At 41.3% G+C, this 18,785-nt stretch overlaps 1 protein-coding gene across 5 annotated transcripts in view; it reads left to right on the top strand.

Annotated features, from left to right (window-relative positions):
* DNAH3 (dynein axonemal heavy chain 3) overlaps positions 1-18,785 on the top strand; it is a 232,424-nt gene that overhangs the window by 107,585 nt on the left and 106,054 nt on the right. For all 5 annotated transcript variants that reach the window (XM_042240494.2, XM_015104112.4, XM_060405790.1 and 2 more), the window contains 6 exons: positions 1,718-1,809; positions 3,848-4,067; positions 4,761-4,895; positions 12,353-12,464; positions 14,251-14,492; positions 17,012-17,112. In XM_042240494.2, coding sequence (XP_042096428.1) covers positions 1,718-1,809; positions 3,848-4,067; positions 4,761-4,895; positions 12,353-12,464; positions 14,251-14,492; positions 17,012-17,112 — 902 coding nt within the window. The remainder of the gene's footprint in view (positions 1-1,717; positions 1,810-3,847; positions 4,068-4,760; positions 4,896-12,352; positions 12,465-14,250; positions 14,493-17,011; positions 17,113-18,785) is intronic.

Raw genomic sequence — 18,785 nt, 5'->3', positions numbered from 1 at the left:
AGATTGGCATATAAGAGAGCATCAAAGATCAACACAGAGAACGCTGGTAAACCAAGACCAGAGTACATGGAGCTAAGCTAGTTAGGCCCAAATGGTGTCCACACCAAAGCAGAATGTTCCAACCAGCTAAAGAGAGCTAATATGTCCTCGAGACCTACTGCTCAACTGGCCTGAGCTACAACCATGGCAGTAAGCATTGGTCCTGCTGCTACGGGAAAAGGAAAGTGCCTCTGAAGTAGGGGAGAGAGGATGTAGGGGAGGCCATCTTCAAGGGGACAGGCACTAAATGACCTTAGCATGCTGCTCTCATAGATGAAAAAAACCCAAAGTGCAAAGTGACTGGGTCTCTACCTGTGGAGCATCTAGCCCCCCAACTGCATGAAGAAAGGGAGACTTCAAGACCCACTTCTTTATGGGTTTTCTTTCAAATTATTGCTCCATTCCCTCCAGTGAAAGACAAGAGAGACCTGGACAAAAACGTATATTTACAATAGCACATGATGCTCCATCTGCTAGAAATGCATTCTGATTAGTTCCTGGAATCTAATTCAAGTATACCACTCCTCCTCCTCCCTGGGAATAGAAAAGAAGTCAAGGAAATCCCTACGAGTGACCCCTCCTCTCTAGGTCAGCATAGACCAGTAGACACCAAAGTCGAATCTGAACCCGCATTTCTCATTTTATAGTGCACAATTGTAAGTCCCTCCTGCATCCATCCCAGCTAACAACCATGCTAGATCTGCAGAAACAACGTTCATGAGACAGTGTAGCCTAGCAGAAAGCACTCAGGGTTGGTGTCAGGAAGTCTGGATTCTAGTCTTGGCTCTACCTCTAACTGCATGACTGAAGCAAGTCTCTTCTCCTCTAAGATCTAAAATACAAAGTCACTTCAGTCACATCCAACTCTTTGCAACTCTATGGGCGGTAGCCCACCAGACTCCTCTGTCCATGGGATTCTCCAGGCAAGAATGCTAGAATGGGTTGCCATGCCCCACTTCAGGGAATCTTCCCTACCCAGGGATCAAAGCCACATATCATGTCTCCTGCATTGGCAGGTGGGTTCTTTACTGCTAGCACCACCTGGAAAGCCCCAATAGTAACAATACCTGATATTTATTGAGCCCTTACCATGTGCTATACACCTTTTTAAGCACTTCACTTATATAATATTATTTGTCCTCATGATAACTATGAAGAGGGCATAGTTGTTAGTAGACCTTTTTGAGGTTAAAGACCAGCAGTCTAGGGGGGGGGGGGGTTACCTAACTTACCCATGGTTGGTATGTAGCAGAACAAGGACTTGATTTTTTAAATCAAGATCTGTCTAACTTCAGGATTCTTCTGCTATGTAATTATCCTGCATCCCTGAATGACTTCTGATGTCTACATTGAACACCAGAAGGCTCCAATAGTTGAATGAAGCTATTGAAACTCCACTTGGCATAGGAGGATGAAGTGTTGCTAGGATACTGGCACCTAAAGCCTTCCACACAACCACTGAGGGACCCAATGTATTTGGACAAGGCTAGTGGGGAGGTTCCTGGAGCAGTGAATCCATCTGTAAAGACAGTCTCTGCACTGATTTGTGCACAGACCTCCTTTCCTGGATTGTCACTGGGTGGTCTGAATGATCATGTTATTTCTCTTTGCCTCTTTAGATGTGCCTTCCCAGTTTTCACCTTACGCAGTTCGGTTCTGAATGGCATTTCTTTTCCAGGCCTTGTTTCGGACAGTGGCCATGATGGTGCCAGATTATGCCCTCATTGGAGAAATCTCACTCTACTCTATGGGATTTCTAGACTCCAGAAGGTACATTATATTGGCTTTCCAGTGGGTTTTAAAGGAAGAGTGATGGAATGACTTTTTGTAGGGTGGATTCAAGGTAAATTGTCCATTGGAAAACAAAAAAGAGAAACTTGAGATATATGCTCTTACTCACAAGTTTATCTGAATGTACATAGCCCTGGTCTCGGTCTTGACCCCTTCTTTGACTAGGAAATGGCCAAGATTCCCAAGAAAGAGCCCTCCATCCCTTATATGTACCTGGACTACTTCTAAGGAAGACTCACTCATTTCTTCTCTATCCCTCACTGTTAACACACACACACACACACATTCCTAAATGACTGAAAGACATTATTTCAAGATTGAGTTGTTATTGACCAAGATTGAAGAGGAAAAATTAATGTAATTTAGAATTAACTTTGTTATCAATATAATATTTATGTACTCCCATCAACTTGATTACCTCTCATTCAAGTATTACCCAGTTTTCTGAGACACAGACATACACAAGCATCAGTGTCTTTTTCAAATATAACCAGAATTGTGAATATTCACTATAAAATGGCTTTTATTGATCTATTTCAAATTTTACATTTATCTTTTCACATTGCTTGGCCATAATCAATTGATTTTTTGTCGCCACAGATGTCTCCACAAGGCCCAAAGTGTCTTTGTGGTCTGGAGGTCATTGCTCTTAATGCACAGGGTTATAGATGTTCTCAACAGAATGTGTCATCCTTCCTAGGCTAAGAGGCTGCCTCAGTCATTAGAGGTTTAGTTTATTATTTTCTATAGGAGACTTGGCTTACATTGATTTGCCTATTCAATTCATTTATTCAATTGGCAAACCTTCATTGAGCCACCTACCTTATGCCCTGCCCAGTCCTAGGTGCTGGTGAGCAACACAGTCTTTGCTTTTAAAGTAAATCAGTCTTGTTAGACAGGAGTCCTGCAAGGAAAATATGCATCAGTATATTAGTTAGGGTAAACCTCACCTCCAAATTCCAATGGCTTAGCATAGTAAAAGTTTTATTTTTTACTCCCTGGAAATCCAAAATGGGTGTCTGTGGTCAGAGGAGTTCTTCCCCAAGGAACCCAGGTAACTTATATCTCACAGCTATAACACATGAGCATGGAGGAGCTTATAGAGGAGGTTTTTATGGATCAGCCCTTAAAGTGGCATACTTCTACTTCATTCATATGCCACTGGCTAGGAGTCAGCAATGTGGCCACCCCTGTGGGGAAGGCTGGGAAATGTGGTCCGCTATGTGCTCAGGAAAAATGAGATATGGTAGTACACATGAGCATACATGTATTATGTGCTGAGTATATTAATTTTTGAGATTTTTTTTTTAAATTAAAAGATGGATATTGAAAAAAAATTGTAACATTACAGAAGCGCAAAATTGAGTGTCCCCTGGTGGCTCAGACGGTAAAGCATCTGCCTCCAGTGTGGGAGACCTGGGTTCTATCCCTGGGTCAGGAAGATCCTCTGGAGAAGGAAATGGCAACCCACTCCAGTACTCTTGCCTGGAAAACCCCATGGACAGAGGAGTGTAGTAGGCTACAGTCCATGGGGTCTCAGAGTCAGACACAACTGAGCGACTTCACTTCACTTCACTTCATTGTGTCCCTTAGTAGTCCCACTCTATAGGCACTAACATTGTTAATCATTTGATGTAATCTTCCCAAATGTGTATATGTGTGGCATACACATGTACTCATATATACACATAAAAGTATAAACACGTACAATTTCTTATATAGTACATATTACACTTATGTATGTGCTTGCTATTTTTCATCCTGCCTTTAAAAGAGAGTTATAGTACTTCCTTAGCTCATTAGTAACTCCATGGGATTTCCCAGGCAAGAGTACTGGAGGGGGTTGCCATTCCTTCTCCATAACTCTATAAGGAAACCTTCAAATGATAAGATTTTTCTATCATGTTCATGGGCAAGCCTCGCTTCTGAAGGGACAGGGCACAACATGTTGGGAATGTCTGCTGAGCAGGACATGGGCCTTACTGGAGGGTCTGCAGACATGTCTTTGCCCTCCCAGTCTTGCTCAGAAGATTGTTGCCACCTACCGCCTGTGTTCAGAGCAACTCTCCTCCCAGCATCACTATGACTATGGCATGCGTGCTGTCAAGTCTGTGCTCACTGCTGCTGGCAACCTGAAACTCAAGTATCCAGAGGAGAATGAGAGTGTCTTGCTGCTCCGGGCCTTGCTTGACGTCAACCTGGCCAAGTTCTTGGCTCAAGATGTCCCACTGTTTCAGGTATGCAGTGGTTTGGGACCTTGGCTAAGCACTGAGATTCTACTTCCCAAGATGAAAAAAAATTTTGGCACCTCTTCCACTCCTTACACCCTGGCCCATTCTCTAGCCAGCATCCCTATTGCCAGATACCCTCCCCCAAATATTAAGTAATAATGGTAATAGCAATATCCCTAATTCTTGATTTTTAATAAAAAATGTTTATTAAAAAAATTAAACTAAAAAATAAAATTAAACTAAAATTAAATTTTAAAAATTAACTAAAAAATAAACTATTTTTATTTTTTAATAAAAATAGTTTCACTGATAGGATAATATTTGCTGTTGAGTGTGAGTAGTTAGTTGTTTATTTCAAATATAATTAGTTTTGTAACTATTTTAACACCTATCTTCCTTACTAGGCTGTAAGCTCTTAAAGACGGAAAGCATGGCTATTTTGTTCATTCCTAGTGTAATGACTGGAATAGCACAGACATTAGCTATTTTCTGACTTTTTAAATTATTGGAAAGAAACAGCATGTTTAACAAATATTGTTGGAATTTTTAATTGTGGATGAGGTATATGATTTTGGTATAGGAAAACTGAGGTTTGGAATTTTCCAAGGATTCCTGCTCTTTGTAGAATCCATTAAAAAAAAAGTTGAGGTTATATATCTGATAATTCATCCTTTTCACATCTTGAATTTTTGTTAACAGGGAATTATATCAGACTTGTTTCCTGGAGTTATTCTTCCACAGCCAGACTATGCAGTTTTTATGGAAGTACTAAATGCAAACATCAAAAAGATGAAACTTCAGCCAGTACCTTGGTTTATTGGAAAAATTATCCAGGTTGGTTCCATGTACCTATGTGGAAATATACCTGTTTATTGTTTGCTGAGGTCAGAAATCAGAAAGAACTATGGTAGATTGGAACTGAACTGATGGCAATTGGAAATTAGAGCTGGAGGTAGAGATGAAGACACGTAACAATCCACCTTCAATTTTCATTTCTAGAAGTTGATGTTTAAAATCCAATATTTTTCCTATCACCATCTTCCCTGGGGTTTCTTTTTTTTTAACTTAGGGATGAAATAGAACCTTTTGGGGCATTGTGCTTTGAATTAGTCAAGACTTTTTTGGTTCCCAATGATAGAACGTGAACATGAAAGTTCCTCAGTTGTGTCTGACTCTTTGCAACCCTGTGGACTATATAGTCCATGAAATTCTCCAGGTCAGAATACTGGAGTGGGTATCCTTTCCCTTCTCCAGGGGAGCTTCCCCACCCAGGAATCAAACCAGGGTCTCCTGTATTGCAGGCAGATTCTTTACAAACTGAGCTATGAGGGAAGCACCCTCCCAATGATAGAAATTCAATTCAAACTGTCTTAGTCAATAAAAGGGAATTTACTCACCTAACTTGAAAAGTCCAGAAATATGTTGGCCTCAGGCATAGTAAGATACAGATTTTATTTAGATAATATCAGGAATCCATCTCTCTTCATTTCTGGATTCTGCTTCTCTCTGCGTGAAAAACTGATTCTCAGGGAGGCCTCCAGTAACCTCAGACTTAAATTGTCTCATGTTCGAGTCCAGAAGGAAAAAGAACATCACTCTCAGAGTGTCCTCAGCAAAAAGTCTCAGTATTAGCTTTGGATGGTGTTGATAAAGTCACATGACCATCCCTGAAGCAATTACAAAGATATGGAGACAATAATAACCCCACCTCTGCCAGAAGTGGAGATGGAGTCAGAGCCACCCAAGTCAAGTCATGTGGACTGAAACATAAAGTGGTGGTTCCTCAGGGGAAATCAAGGTGCTGTTATTAATACATGAAAGAAGTGTCTGTATAGTCTCAATCTTGGAGAACCTTAGTGAAACTTCACCTAATTTCAGGTTTCCTTCCCTACGATCACTTTCTATGTAAAACTACCTTAAAGACATAAACAGAATAATGTGAGTCTCAAATGCACTTTTTCTGCGGAATCATAGGGCAGAACTACAAGGGACCTTAAATGCCATCTGGTGTTTGGCCCCATAAGAACACTGGCATCCAGAGAGGGAACAGATTTGGATTCACATAGACCTAGTTTCAAATCTCACCCCATTCCATTTTTTGCTGTGAGATTTTAGGCAAGTTAGTTCAACATTCTGAGCCCCAGTTTCCTCATCTATAAAATAAAGACAGTAAAACCTTTCCCATAGAGTAATATTGAGACAAGAGATATGTAAATTGCCAGATATAGTGCCTGATTACTATATCATTGTCAACCCCACCATCTCCACAGACACGCAAAGCATCATCATTTCATAAAATCATATTGTTATTGAGAATCAAAGATCAAGATTAGGACCCTGGTCTCCAGATTCTGAATCAGAATAAAATTTCTAGGAATAAAAATTTTTCCCAGGGCTTCCTTGGTGGCTCAGTGGTAAGGAATCCAGCTGCCAGTTCAGGAGACACAGATTCAATCCCTGATCTGGGAAGATCCCACATGCTGCAGAGTAGTTAAGCCCATGAACAACTACTGAGCCTGTGTTCTAGCACCTGGGAGCCGAAACTATTGAGCCCATGTGCCGCTTGTGAAGCCCACAAGCTCTAGAACCTATGCTCCACAATAGCAAAAGTCATCGCAATGTGCAGCCCGCACACTATAAATAGAGTAGCCCTTGCTTGCCGCAACTAGAGAAAAGCCCTTGCAGCAACAAAGACCCAACACAGCCAAAACCAAATAATTAATTTTTTTTAATTACTAAAAAAATTTCCCCTACTCTCTCATTAAGAATAATATTTTTCCCTACTATGTCATCAAGTGTGGTAGTTTTGACACAATTCATTTAACCCAATATTGAATCCCAATTATTCATTGGGATTTTATAGATGCACTATATATCAGTTCAGCTCGGTGAGTTCAGTCGCTCAGTTGTGTCTGACTCTTTGTGACCCTATGGACTGCAGCACTCCAGGCTTCTCTGACCATCACCAACTCCTGGAGCTCACTCAAACTCATGCCATCAAGTCCGTGATGCCATCCAACCGTCTTATCCCCTGTCATCTGCTTCTCCTCTGGCCTTCAATTTTTCCCACCATCAGGGTCTTTTAAAATAAGTAAGTTCTTTGCATCAGGTGGACAAAGTACTGGAGTTTCAGCTTTAGCATCAGTCCTTCCAATGAATATTCAGAACTGATTTCTTTAGGATGGACAGGTTGGATCTCATTGCAGTCCAAGGGACTCTCAAGAGTCTTCTCCAACACCACACTTCAAAAGCATCAATTCTTTGGCACTCAGCATTCTTCACAGTCCAACTCTCACATCCATACATGACCACTGGAAAAACCATAGCCTTGACTAGACAGACCTTTGTTGGCAAAGTAATATTTCTGCTTTTTAATACGCTATCTAGGTTGGTCATAACTTTCCTTCCAAGGAGTAAGCATCTTTTAATTTCATAGCTGCAATCACCATCTGCAGTGATTTTGGAGCCCCCAAAAATAAAGTCTGACACAGTTTTTCCACTGTTTCCCCATCTATTTCCCATGAACTGATGGGACCAGATGCCATGATCTTCATTTTCTGAATGTTGAGCTTTAAGCCAACTTTTTCACTCTCATCTTTCACTTTTATCAAGAGGCTTTTGAGTTCCTCTTTACTTTCTGCCATAAGGGTAGTGTCATCTGCATATCTGAGATTATTGATATTTCTCCTGGCAATCTTGATTCCAGCTTGTGATTCTTCAAGCCCAGCATTTCTCATGATGTACTCTGCATATAAGTTAAATAAGCAGGGTGACAATGTACAGCCTTAACGTACTCCTTTTCCTATTAGGAACCAGTCTGTTGTTCCATGTCCAGTTATAACTGTTGCTTCCTGACCTGCATATAGGTTTCTCAAGAGGCAGGTCAGGTGGTCTGGTATTCCCATCTCTCTCAGAATTTTCCACAGTTTATTGTGATCCACATAGTCAAAGGCTTTGGCATAGTCAGTAAAGCAGAAATAGATGTTTTTCTGGAACTCTGTTGCTTTCTCCATGACCCAGCGGATGTTGGCAATTTGATCTCTGGTTCCTCTGACTTTTCTAAAATCAGCCTGAACAACTGGAAGTTCATGGTTCATGTATTGCTGAAGCCTGTCTTGGAGAATTTTGAGCATTACTTTACTAGTGTGTGAGATCAGTGCAATTGTGTGATAGTTTGAGCCTTCTTTGGCATTGCCTTTCTTTGGGATTGGAATGAGAACTGACCTTTTCCACTCTTATGGCCACTGCTGAGTTTTCCAAATTTGCTGGCATATTGAGTGCAGCACTTTCACAGCATCATCTTTCAGGATTTGAAATAGCTCAACTGGAATTCCATCACCTACACTAGCTTTGTTCATAGTGATGCTTTCTAGGGCCGACTTGACTTCACATTCCAGGATGTCTGGCTCTAGATGAATAATCACAGCATCGTGATTATCTGGGTCATGAAGATCTTTTTTGTACAGTTCTTCTGTGTATTCTTGCCACCTCCTCTTAATATCTTCTGCTTCTGTTAGGTCCATACCATTTCTGTCCTTTATCAAGCCCATCTTTGCCTGAAATGTTCCCTTGGTATCTCTAATTTTCTTGAAGAGATCTCTAGTCTTTTCTATTCTGTTGTTTTCCTCTATTTCTTTGCATTGATCACTGAGGAAGGCTTTCTTATCTCTCCTTGCTATTCTTTGGAACTCTGCATTCAGATGGGAGTATCTTTCCTTTTCTCCTTTGCTTTTCACTTCTCTTCTTTTCACAACTATTTGTAAGGCCTCCTCAGACAGCCATTTTGCTTTTTTGCATTTCTTTTCCATGGTGATGGTCTTGATCCCCGTCTCCTGTAAAATGTCATGAACCTGCATCCATATTTCATCAGGGACTCTATCTATCAGATCTAGGCCCTTAAATCTATTTCTCACTTCCACTGTATAATCATAAGGGATTTGATTTAGGTCATACCTGAATAATCTAGCAGTTTTCCCCACTTTCTTCAATTTAAGTCTGAATTTGGCAATAAAGAGTTCATGATCTGAGCCACAGTCAGCTCCCAGTCTTGTTTTTGTTGACTGTATAGAGCTTCTCCATCTTTGGCTGCAAAGAATATAATCAATCTGATTTCAGTGTTGATCATCTGGTGATGTCCATGTGTAGAGTCTTCTCTTGTGTTGTTGGAAGAGGGTGTTTGCTATGACCGGTGTGTTCTCTTGGCAGAACTCTATTAGCCTTTGCCCTGCTTCATTCCGTACTCCAAGGCCAAATTTGCCTGTTACTCCAGGTGTTTCTTGACTTCCTGCTTTTGCATTCCAGTCCCCTATAATGAAAAGGACATCTTTTTTAGGTGTTAGTTCTACAAGGTCTTGTAGGTCTTCATAGAACCGTTCAACTTCAGCTTCTTCAGCGTTACTGGTTGGGACATAGGCTTGCATTACCGTGATATTGAATGGTTTGCCTTGGAAATGAACAGAGATCATTCTGTCGTTTTTGAGATTGCATCCAAGTACTGCATTTTGGACTCTTTTGTTGACCATGATGGCTACTCCATTTCTTCTGAGGCATTCCTGCCCACAGTAGTAGATATAATAGTCATCTGAGTTAAATTTACTCATTCCAGTCCATTTTAGTTCGCTGATTCCTAGAATGTCGACGTTCACTCTTGCCATCTCTGTTTGACCACTACCAATTTGCCTTGATTCATGGACCTGACATTCCAGGTTCCTATGCAATATTGCTCTTTATAGCATCAGACCTTGCTTCTATCCCCAGTCACATCCACAGCTGGGTATTGTTTTTGCTTTGGCTCCATCCCTTCATTCTTTCTGGAGTTATTTCTCCACTGATCTCCTGTAGCATATCAGGCCCCTACTGACCTGGGGATTTCCTCTTTCAGTATCCTATTATTTTGCCTTTTCATACTGTTCATGGGGTTCTCAAGGCAACAATACTGAAATGGTTTTCCATTCCCTCCTCCAGTGGACCACATCCTGTCAGACCTCTCCACCATGACCCATCTGTCTTGCGTGGCTCCACATGATATGGCTTAGTTTCACTGAGTTAGACAAGGCTGTGGTCTGTGTGATCAGATTGGCTAGTTTTCTGTAATTATGGTTTCAGTATGCCTGCCCTCTGATGCCCTCTCGCAACACCTACCATCTCACTTGGGTTTCTCTTACCTTGGACTTGCTTTATCACTTATCTGTACATCCATAATCCACTTATCTTACTTTTTATGTATTTCAAAGTAATTTGCAGGCCTACAGGTAAACTTTTATATAGTTTAAATATTTTAGTACCAATTTTGAAAAACAAAACATATGAGGAGATCCCTGGTGATCCAGTAAATAAAAATTGACCTTCCAATACAGGGGACTCAGGTCGAATCCCTGGGTGGGAAACTGAAATCCTACATGCTGCAGGGCAGCTAAGCCTGTACTTCATAATGCATGCTTCAGTGAAGACCCAGAACAGCCAAAAATATATGTATGGAGTTACCAAGCTTTTTGTTATATTGATACCTTAATAATTCATTTTGGGCTTTGCTGATAGCTCAGTCAGTAAAGAATCCACCTGCAATGCAGGAGACCCTGGTTCAATTCCTGGGTCGAGAAGATCCCCTAGAGAAAGGGTTAGGCTACCCACTCCAGTATTTTGGGGCATGCCATGTGACTCAGCTGGTAAAGAATCTGCCTGCAATGTGGGAAACCTGGGTTTGATCCCTGTGTTCGGAAGATCCTCTGGAGAAGGGAAAAGCTACCCACTCCTCTGGAGAATTCCGCAGAAGTTCCCCGTTTATAGTCCACGGGGTTGCAAAGAGTAGGACATGACTGAGAGGCTTTCACTTTCAGTAATCTATTTAAAGGTGTGTGAGGAGGAAGGTGAGAGACTATTGAAGCATAAGTGCCTTTCTTCTTTCTAATGCACAGTCAACTCACTTATCTTTATTCTATCTGAAATGTCTTTCCTATTTCAATGTGAACTTTGCTTGATGGTTAGGGATTTTTTTTGTTTTATCCTCTGCATCTAAAGCATCTAGAACAGTGTCTGGCACATAGTAGGTGTTTAACAAATATTTGCTGACTCACTTTTATCAGTACCTGTACCACCCCCCTATTGTCTTCATTTAGACCCTCTGTATAACTCACTTCCAAGGTGAAAAATATGTGTTAGTTGCTCAGTCATGTCTGACTCTACGCAACCCCATGGATTGTAGCCCGCAGGCTCCTCTGTCCATGGGATTTTCCAGGCAAGAATACTGGAGTGGATTGCCATTTCCTCCTCCAGGGAAGGTGAAAAATAATGAGAACATAATCTTTAAAATAAAGAGCTTCACGTACTCCCTTTTTCTGAGAGATTCACAGTTTAGAAGGAAAGAGAAAACATGAAATGTCATTTATATTAATTTCCATTTCAGCTATCATAGACTACTCATCACAGACAGACAGAACAATTAGAAAATTTTAAAAATGAGCTTCCACTTCGCTATTGATTCTCAAGGGTAAGGGCTAAAATTACATGGAAAGTCATTTGTATTTTACAGCATCTCTCCTGACTCATAAAATACATTTTAATCTATTGAGAATTCAAATTAAGTCAGAGTAGAATTTAGGCCTTGAGAAAGGAAATTTCCAATAGAAATACAATTTGCTAAAATGACCACTGTTTCCTTTTCCTCTTTAAAAGCAAGTAGAAATGGTGTAATGGAAAGATTAGCAGCATTGAAATCAGAGGCCCTGTGGTTAAATCCTGGTTCCACCACTGATGAACTTGGACAAGGCAGTTAACCTCTCTTGGGCTCAGTGTTCCCACCATTTGAAAGTAGTTAATGATGCCTGGTGGCTCAGTTGGTAAAGAATCCACCTGCAATGCAGGAGACCTGGGTTCAATCCCTGGGTTGGGAAGATACCCTGGAGGAGGGCATGGCAACCAACTCCAGTATTCTTGCCTGGAGAATCTTCATGGACAGAGGAGCCTGGTGGGCTGCAGTCCATGGGGTCACAAAGAGTCAGACATGACTGAGCAACTAAGCACAGCACTCACAGCACAAGACATGCCTGAGTGGGTTAAATGAAATGACTTAGGTGAATCAGTTCATGTTTAGCACTTGGAGAGGTACAGAGTAAATAGTATTTCTCACCCCTTAAATGATCTGAAATGCACACATATATTATTATTCACGCAAAAGACGTTTAAGCAATAGATGAAAAAACATGACTGTAGCCCTCATTCCTTGTTGACTTCTGACTAATTGCAATTCTGGGAGGTTTGCAATGATTAACTTCTTCCATGATGTTTCCTCCCAGATCTACGAGATGATGCTGGTAAGACATGGCTATATGATTGTTGGAGATCCCATGGGTGGCAAGACCTGTGCTTATAAAGTGTTGGCTGCAGCTCTGGGTGATTTATACGAAGGTAAAACTCACATCCCTGACTTCCAGGGAGAACAGGTGTCCCCACTTAGTTGACTGGTTCCAGAGAGATGATGCTAGGCTGTTAGCTTTGCCATCCCTGGATTTTAACATTAGAGCCAGAAATAGAACGTGGCACACAGGGTTCTGCAGGCAGAAAATAAAGAGGAGAGCTTCTAACAGGGGGTTTTATGTGCATCATTAGGCTGGAGGAATTTTCTCAAATGCTGAACTGTGGTTTCTCCAAAAGCTTCCCAGTGAGAGGGAAACTCCTGCCACTTACCTAAACAAAATTGTTCTAAAAACAGATCACTGCATGGTTTCTGTTTTCTTTCCATTCCTTCTTTGCCTCTCTTTCTTTGTCTTCCCTTTCCCTTTTTTTCTGCCTCCCATTCTCCCTCCCTTCCATCCACTCTGCTTCCCTTCCTCCCTCCTCCTTTCCGTCTTTCCTTCCTTTCATTTAATGTAGAAGATAAGGCCTCAGAGTTTTGAATCAGACGCAGACCTTGGGCAAGTTACTAAACCTCTCTTTGCCTGTTTTCCCAGAGGCATCATTGTGATAATGGGATCATTGTGATAATTAAATGAGATTATACAGGGCTTCCCTGGTGGCTCAGATGATAAAGCATCTGCCTGCAATGCAGGAGACCTGGGTTCAATTCCTGGGTCGGGAAGAACCCCCAGAGAAGGAAATGGCAATCCACTCCAGCACTCTTGCCTGGAAAATCCCATGGACGGATGAGCCTGATAGGCTACAGTCCATGGGGTCGCAAAGAGTCAGACACGACTGAGCAACTTCACTTTCATACAGGTAAATAACTTAGCACAGTGTCTGCTCAACAAATAAAAGCTATGTCTTTTGCCAGAGAAACAGTTTTGGGGGTTTTCCTTTTATAAAACACAAAGCTGTGGTTTTGAAAAGCAGTGCCTCGCTCTGCTTGTGTTTACACAATCCCTTCCAGTATGCTTTGTTTTAATATTTTTTGTAATAACATTGAGTTACTCTTGGATTTTTGTTTTCAGTACTCACTTGACATTAAAAACTAATTTGGGCATTTCCAACTTAAATAGTAATTTAGGTATTGAATATAGTTTAGGAAACTAAATGAAGAGAAAGGAGGCTACCCCATTGTCTTTGCCTCAGGATTCTGCAGGAACAATTCTTGGTTCATGGTTCTAGTTCATGGTTCATGCACTCCAGTTTTTCCTTACTTTGAAGGATCACGTAAAAGTGTGGTTACTTTCTGTTATTACATATGATGTACCATCCGTCAGCCTGTGTATTCCAGTTAGGTCCTGGTGCTCTATTCTCAGGGAACACTTATTGAGCAATGAAAGAAGAGGTTTCAGGGCTTAGCTGGCCCTTCAGATAGAGGAAAAGGAAAGTAACCATCTTTTACCTGTCAGTTGTTTCCTCATCTCAAGTCAAAGCCAAGGTTCTAGGGTAGCCATGAAAGCCAGATACATAATTATATGTCATCTCTCTCCTTTACTGCTGAGTTATTTTAGGCCCAGACAGACTTTATTTAGATCTAAATGGCTCATTTGACTTGTTTGAAATGAGGATCAGAAGACAATATGGTGAGAAACTAATAGCTGTAATAACCCAACAATTTAAGGCATTGCCTATCCAGTTATCCCAATTTTTATACAGAGTATAAATTTTATAAGGACTATGCTTGGATGGCATGCTGATAAATTTGTTTGACCTTTTAGATGGCATTGACTCTTGTCTAATGTTCTGGGTCTCACCAGAAACTTTGTAACTTGTGTTGGACCTTCTTGTCCAGCCAAACAGATGGAAGAGTTTGCTGTGGAGTATAAGATCATTAATCCCAAGGCTATCACCATGGGGCAGCTGTATGGGTGCTTTGACCAAGTGAGCCACGAATGGACAGATGGTGTCCTTGCCAATGCTTTCCGAGAGCAAGCATCTTCTTTGTCTGATGACCGCAAGTGGATTATATTTGATGGACCAGTGGATGCTGTTTGGATTGAAAATATGAACACTGTTCTGGATGACAATAAAAAGGTACCTGTCTGATATCACTTTTACATAGATGGGGAATAAACTCTTTTACCGAAGAGAGTGATTGATCAAGACTATATAATATATACACTTATTTACACTGAGAATAAATGCCACATAAGAAAGTAACAGTTATCAATTCATGAATTATACTTTTGTTTTTACCTGTAGTAGGTAAGTTGAGTGTGTTTTGAGATAGTGTTGTATAATGGTTAAAAGCCTTAGTTCTGGCTTTAAATTAGACTACTAGCTCTACAATTGAGCAAGTTGGGCAATTCACATAACTTCTCTGAACCAATTTCTTCATTTGTAAAAAAGGTAGTAATAAAATAGGGGTGTTGATAATTAAGATAGTCCATACAAAGCAACCGATATATGGGATGGATTTTGGTTATCCATTGCTGTATAAATAAAGATGCAAACTACCATAATACTTAGTGGCTTAACTTTGCTCATGATACTGTGGATTATAAATTTTAAAAAGGCTAAAAAGGGCCAAGCTAATCCTCATGATGTCATCTGGGGTGGCTAGCGCTAGAGGAGCACAGCCATGGTAGCTTCTTCACTCAGTTTTTGGGGTTCTTTCCTCCTTGACTTGTCTGTCTCTCCGTAACTCTCTGTCTCTGTCTCTCTTGGGCTCGCTCTCTCTCTCTCTCTCTCTCTTTCTCTCTCTCTCTCTCTCTCTCTCTCTGCCTCTCTTTCTCTCAAATAGCATCTTATCCTCCAGGCCTATCCACATGACTTGGGCTTATCATTTGGTGGTCTTGGAGTAGTGGCACTCCTTACCTGGTGGTTGATTTGCAAGAGGCAGGAAATTAAAATCTCTGCTTGGAATTGGCACAGCATGACTTTCTCTGAATTTTGTTAAGTCAAAGAAGTCACAGAACCTTTCCAGATTCAAGGAAGTAGAGAAATAGATGCCACCTCTTGATGGAGGTGGGTGAGATCACACTGGAAAAGTACACGTGGGTTAGGAGATATCACAGCAATCTTTGGAAGATACATTCTGCCTACTGCAATAAGTGTAGTGGCCAAGAGCTTAGTCTCTGGAGCTGGACAGCCTGGGTTCAGATCCTATGTTACCACTCAGCAGTCATGTAACCTCAGGAAAGCTATACCTATACCTCAATTGCATCATCTGTAAAATGAGGATAATAGTGTCTGTATTATAATATTGTTAGCAAGATTAGATAAATTAATATTTACAAACTGCTTATAATAGCACCTTGCATGTAGCAAGTGCTGTAGAAGGGTTAGAATAAAATAATATTTATCACCATTTCAAGGAAGAGTTCTTACACTGACTATACTTCCTTATCAAATCGAAATATATTTTCCAACTGCATTTACATTTCACAAGACTAATAGTGAGTCATGTTCAACAATGGAAAGCCTAATTATCCAGATTACATACATATACTAATAATAGCATGTTCATAATTTTGATTATAAACATATAAATATAGAAGTGAGTTTTATTCCATGATATGGACTATGTTGTGTAAACTAATTGTACACATGTATTGGTTGGTCCTGAGACCAGAAGTATAAAGAGTCAGTGTAATTCCTGATGGCTCTTCTCAGCTCTGAATGAAATCAAACTACTGTCACAGCTATGGGTCTATTTTACTTTTTTTGATACTCAGAAATGACACTGTTAGTAGTGTTAGTCCCATAACAGCTGTGACCTTTCTGGGGTTGCAAGTAATGACCTGATTACAGACATGTTTGATGTGTGTCAGGTAATTTGCAAGAAGCTCTTTAAACCTCAACTTAGGAAGAGAAACATGGAGCAATGGAATTTCTTTTCCCCTGAGATACCAAGGCCTCAGGCCATCTTAGGACTTAAACATCTCACTTTAACCCATGTTGGGAAATGAGAAGCAGTGCCACAGACTTAGTGTATATACTCAGAGGCTGTCCTGTATATTTGTACTACTTTCTATGGGGATATACTTGCTAAACACTAGGGCTTCTAATGATCTTTCCATTTCAAAAATGATACGGAGATATTCTTGTCACTCTAACCCTGGACCAGTCCCTGAGGGATTCTAGAAGGAGTCTTTGTGGGAAACTTGAGAAAATATAATAGGATGCCAGTGTGCAATTAAGTTCTGTGTTGAACACTGAGGAAGGAACCATGAAACTAGCTGTAATCTGATAATTTCTAGATTCTTCATCTAAGGCTGCCATTCAGTGTTTCTCTGATTTCCCTATTTAACATTACATCTCACCAGACACAACATTCTCCTCTACTTTTTCTCCAAAGCATTTTCATCCTTGTATAGCCTACATATTTTGCTTATCATCCGTTCCTCCCAGCAGAATGCAGACCTCAAGAGGACAGGAATATTTTTGTTTGTTTTATTCTGCACAGCTAGCATTGTGCCTGGCACAGAGTAGGTGCTCAAGAAACATTTGTTGAATGAATTCAAACCATCTCTGTCTCCACTGAGGCCTTTTACTTACAGTTAGAATTCAAGCAATTTTCTGTCCTCTACCCCTCTTCTTTGTACTTTCAGCTGTGTTTAATGAGTGGAGAGATTATCCAGATGAGCCCCAAGATGAGTCTGATCTTCGAGCCAGCTGACCTGGAACAGGCCTCCCCAGCCACTGTGAGCAGGTGAGTCAGCTTGCATGAGCCCCTGAGGTAAGGCGAAGCCTCACTAACCCTGCTGCTGCTGCTAAATCACTTCAGTCATGTCTGACTCTGTGAGACCCCAGAGATGGCAACCCACCAGGCTCCCCCATCCCTGGGATTCTCCAGACAAGAACACTGGAGTAGGTTGCCATTTCCTACTCCAATGCATGAAAGTGAAAAGTGAAAGTGAAGTCGCTCAGTTGTGTCCAACTCCTAGCGACCCCATGGACTGCAGACTACCAGGCTCCTCCGTCCATGGGATTTGCCAGGCAAGAGTACTGGAGTGGATTGCCATTGCCTTCTCCATCGCTAACCTTAAGCAGGAGGAAAGCTCTAAAAATCCACAAATATGTTTAATTCTAGCAGATCACCTATGTTACCTTTTGTCAGATTTTGTCATAAAATCAGTCCTCAAACCACACTGATGGTAGGAATAAAAAATCAGGCAAACACTTTGGATAAGATGCTTTTGAACTGTGGTGTTGGAAAAGACTCTTGAGAGTCCCGTGGACTACAAGGAGATCCAACCAGTCCATCCGAAAGGAAATCAGTCCTGGGTGTTCATTGGTGTTCCTCAGCCTGATGCTGAGGCTGAAACTCCAAAACTTTGGCCACCTGACATGAAGAACTGACTCATTTGAAAAGACCCTGATGCTGGGAAAGATTGAAAGTGGGAAGAGAAGGGAATGCCAGAAGATGAGATGGTTGGATGGCATTACCAGTGCAATGGGCAAGAGTTTGAGTAGTCTCGAGGAGTTGGTGACGGACACGGAAGCCTGGTGTGCTGCAGTCCATGGGGTCACAGAGTCAGACACAACTGAGTGACTGAACTGAACTACCTCCTAAAGTTGGACCTTCATATGCCCTATGGCTGAGCAATTCTGCTTGTGAGTATATACTGAAAATAATCTTGTGCCCATGTACAACAGGAGACATGTACCAGAATTTAAAGAGTAGCACGATTCACAATAACACTTAGAAATGACCCAAATGCCTATTAATAGGAGAGCATTCAGTTCAGTTCAGTCACTCAGTCGTGTCCGACTCTTTGCAACCCCATGAATCGCAGCACACCAGGCCTCCCTGTCCATCACCAACTCTCGGAGTTCACTCAGACTCACGTCCATCGAGTCCGTGATGCCATCCAGCCATCTCATCCTCTGTCGTCCCCTTCTTCTCCTGCCCCTAATCCCTCCCATCATCAGAGTCTTTTCCAATGAGTCAGCTCTTCGCATGAGGTGGCCAAAGTACTGGAGTTTCAGCTTTAGCATCATTCCTTCCAAAGAAATCCCAGGGTTGATCTCCTTCAGAATGGACTATTTGGATCTCCTTGCAGGAGAGCATTAGGAAGTATAATAAAATCATAGATTGTCATTCAAAATAAGTGAACTGTACTGATAAGTGACTATATAGATAAATCTTAGTAAAATTAAAGATAAAATCTTAGCAGTATTATATATAAAAGTAAGCCTGTAGGGCTTTTCTGGTGGCTTAGTAGTGAAGAATCCACCTGCCAATGCAGGAGACACGGCATTGAACCCTGATCTGGGAAGATCCCACATGCCCCAGGGCAACTAAGCCCGAGTGCCACAACTACTGAGCCTGTGCTCTAGAGCCCAGGAGCCACGGCTACTGAAGCCCGCATGCCTAGAGCC

This window comes from Ovis aries, chromosome 24 (assembly GCF_016772045.2).
Source record: "Ovis aries strain OAR_USU_Benz2616 breed Rambouillet chromosome 24, ARS-UI_Ramb_v3.0, whole genome shotgun sequence".
In the NCBI taxonomy this organism is placed as follows: Eukaryota; Metazoa; Chordata; class Mammalia; order Artiodactyla; family Bovidae; genus Ovis; species Ovis aries.
Note: the sequence above shows the minus strand (reverse complement) of the source record. Positions and strands in the feature narration are given on the sequence as shown.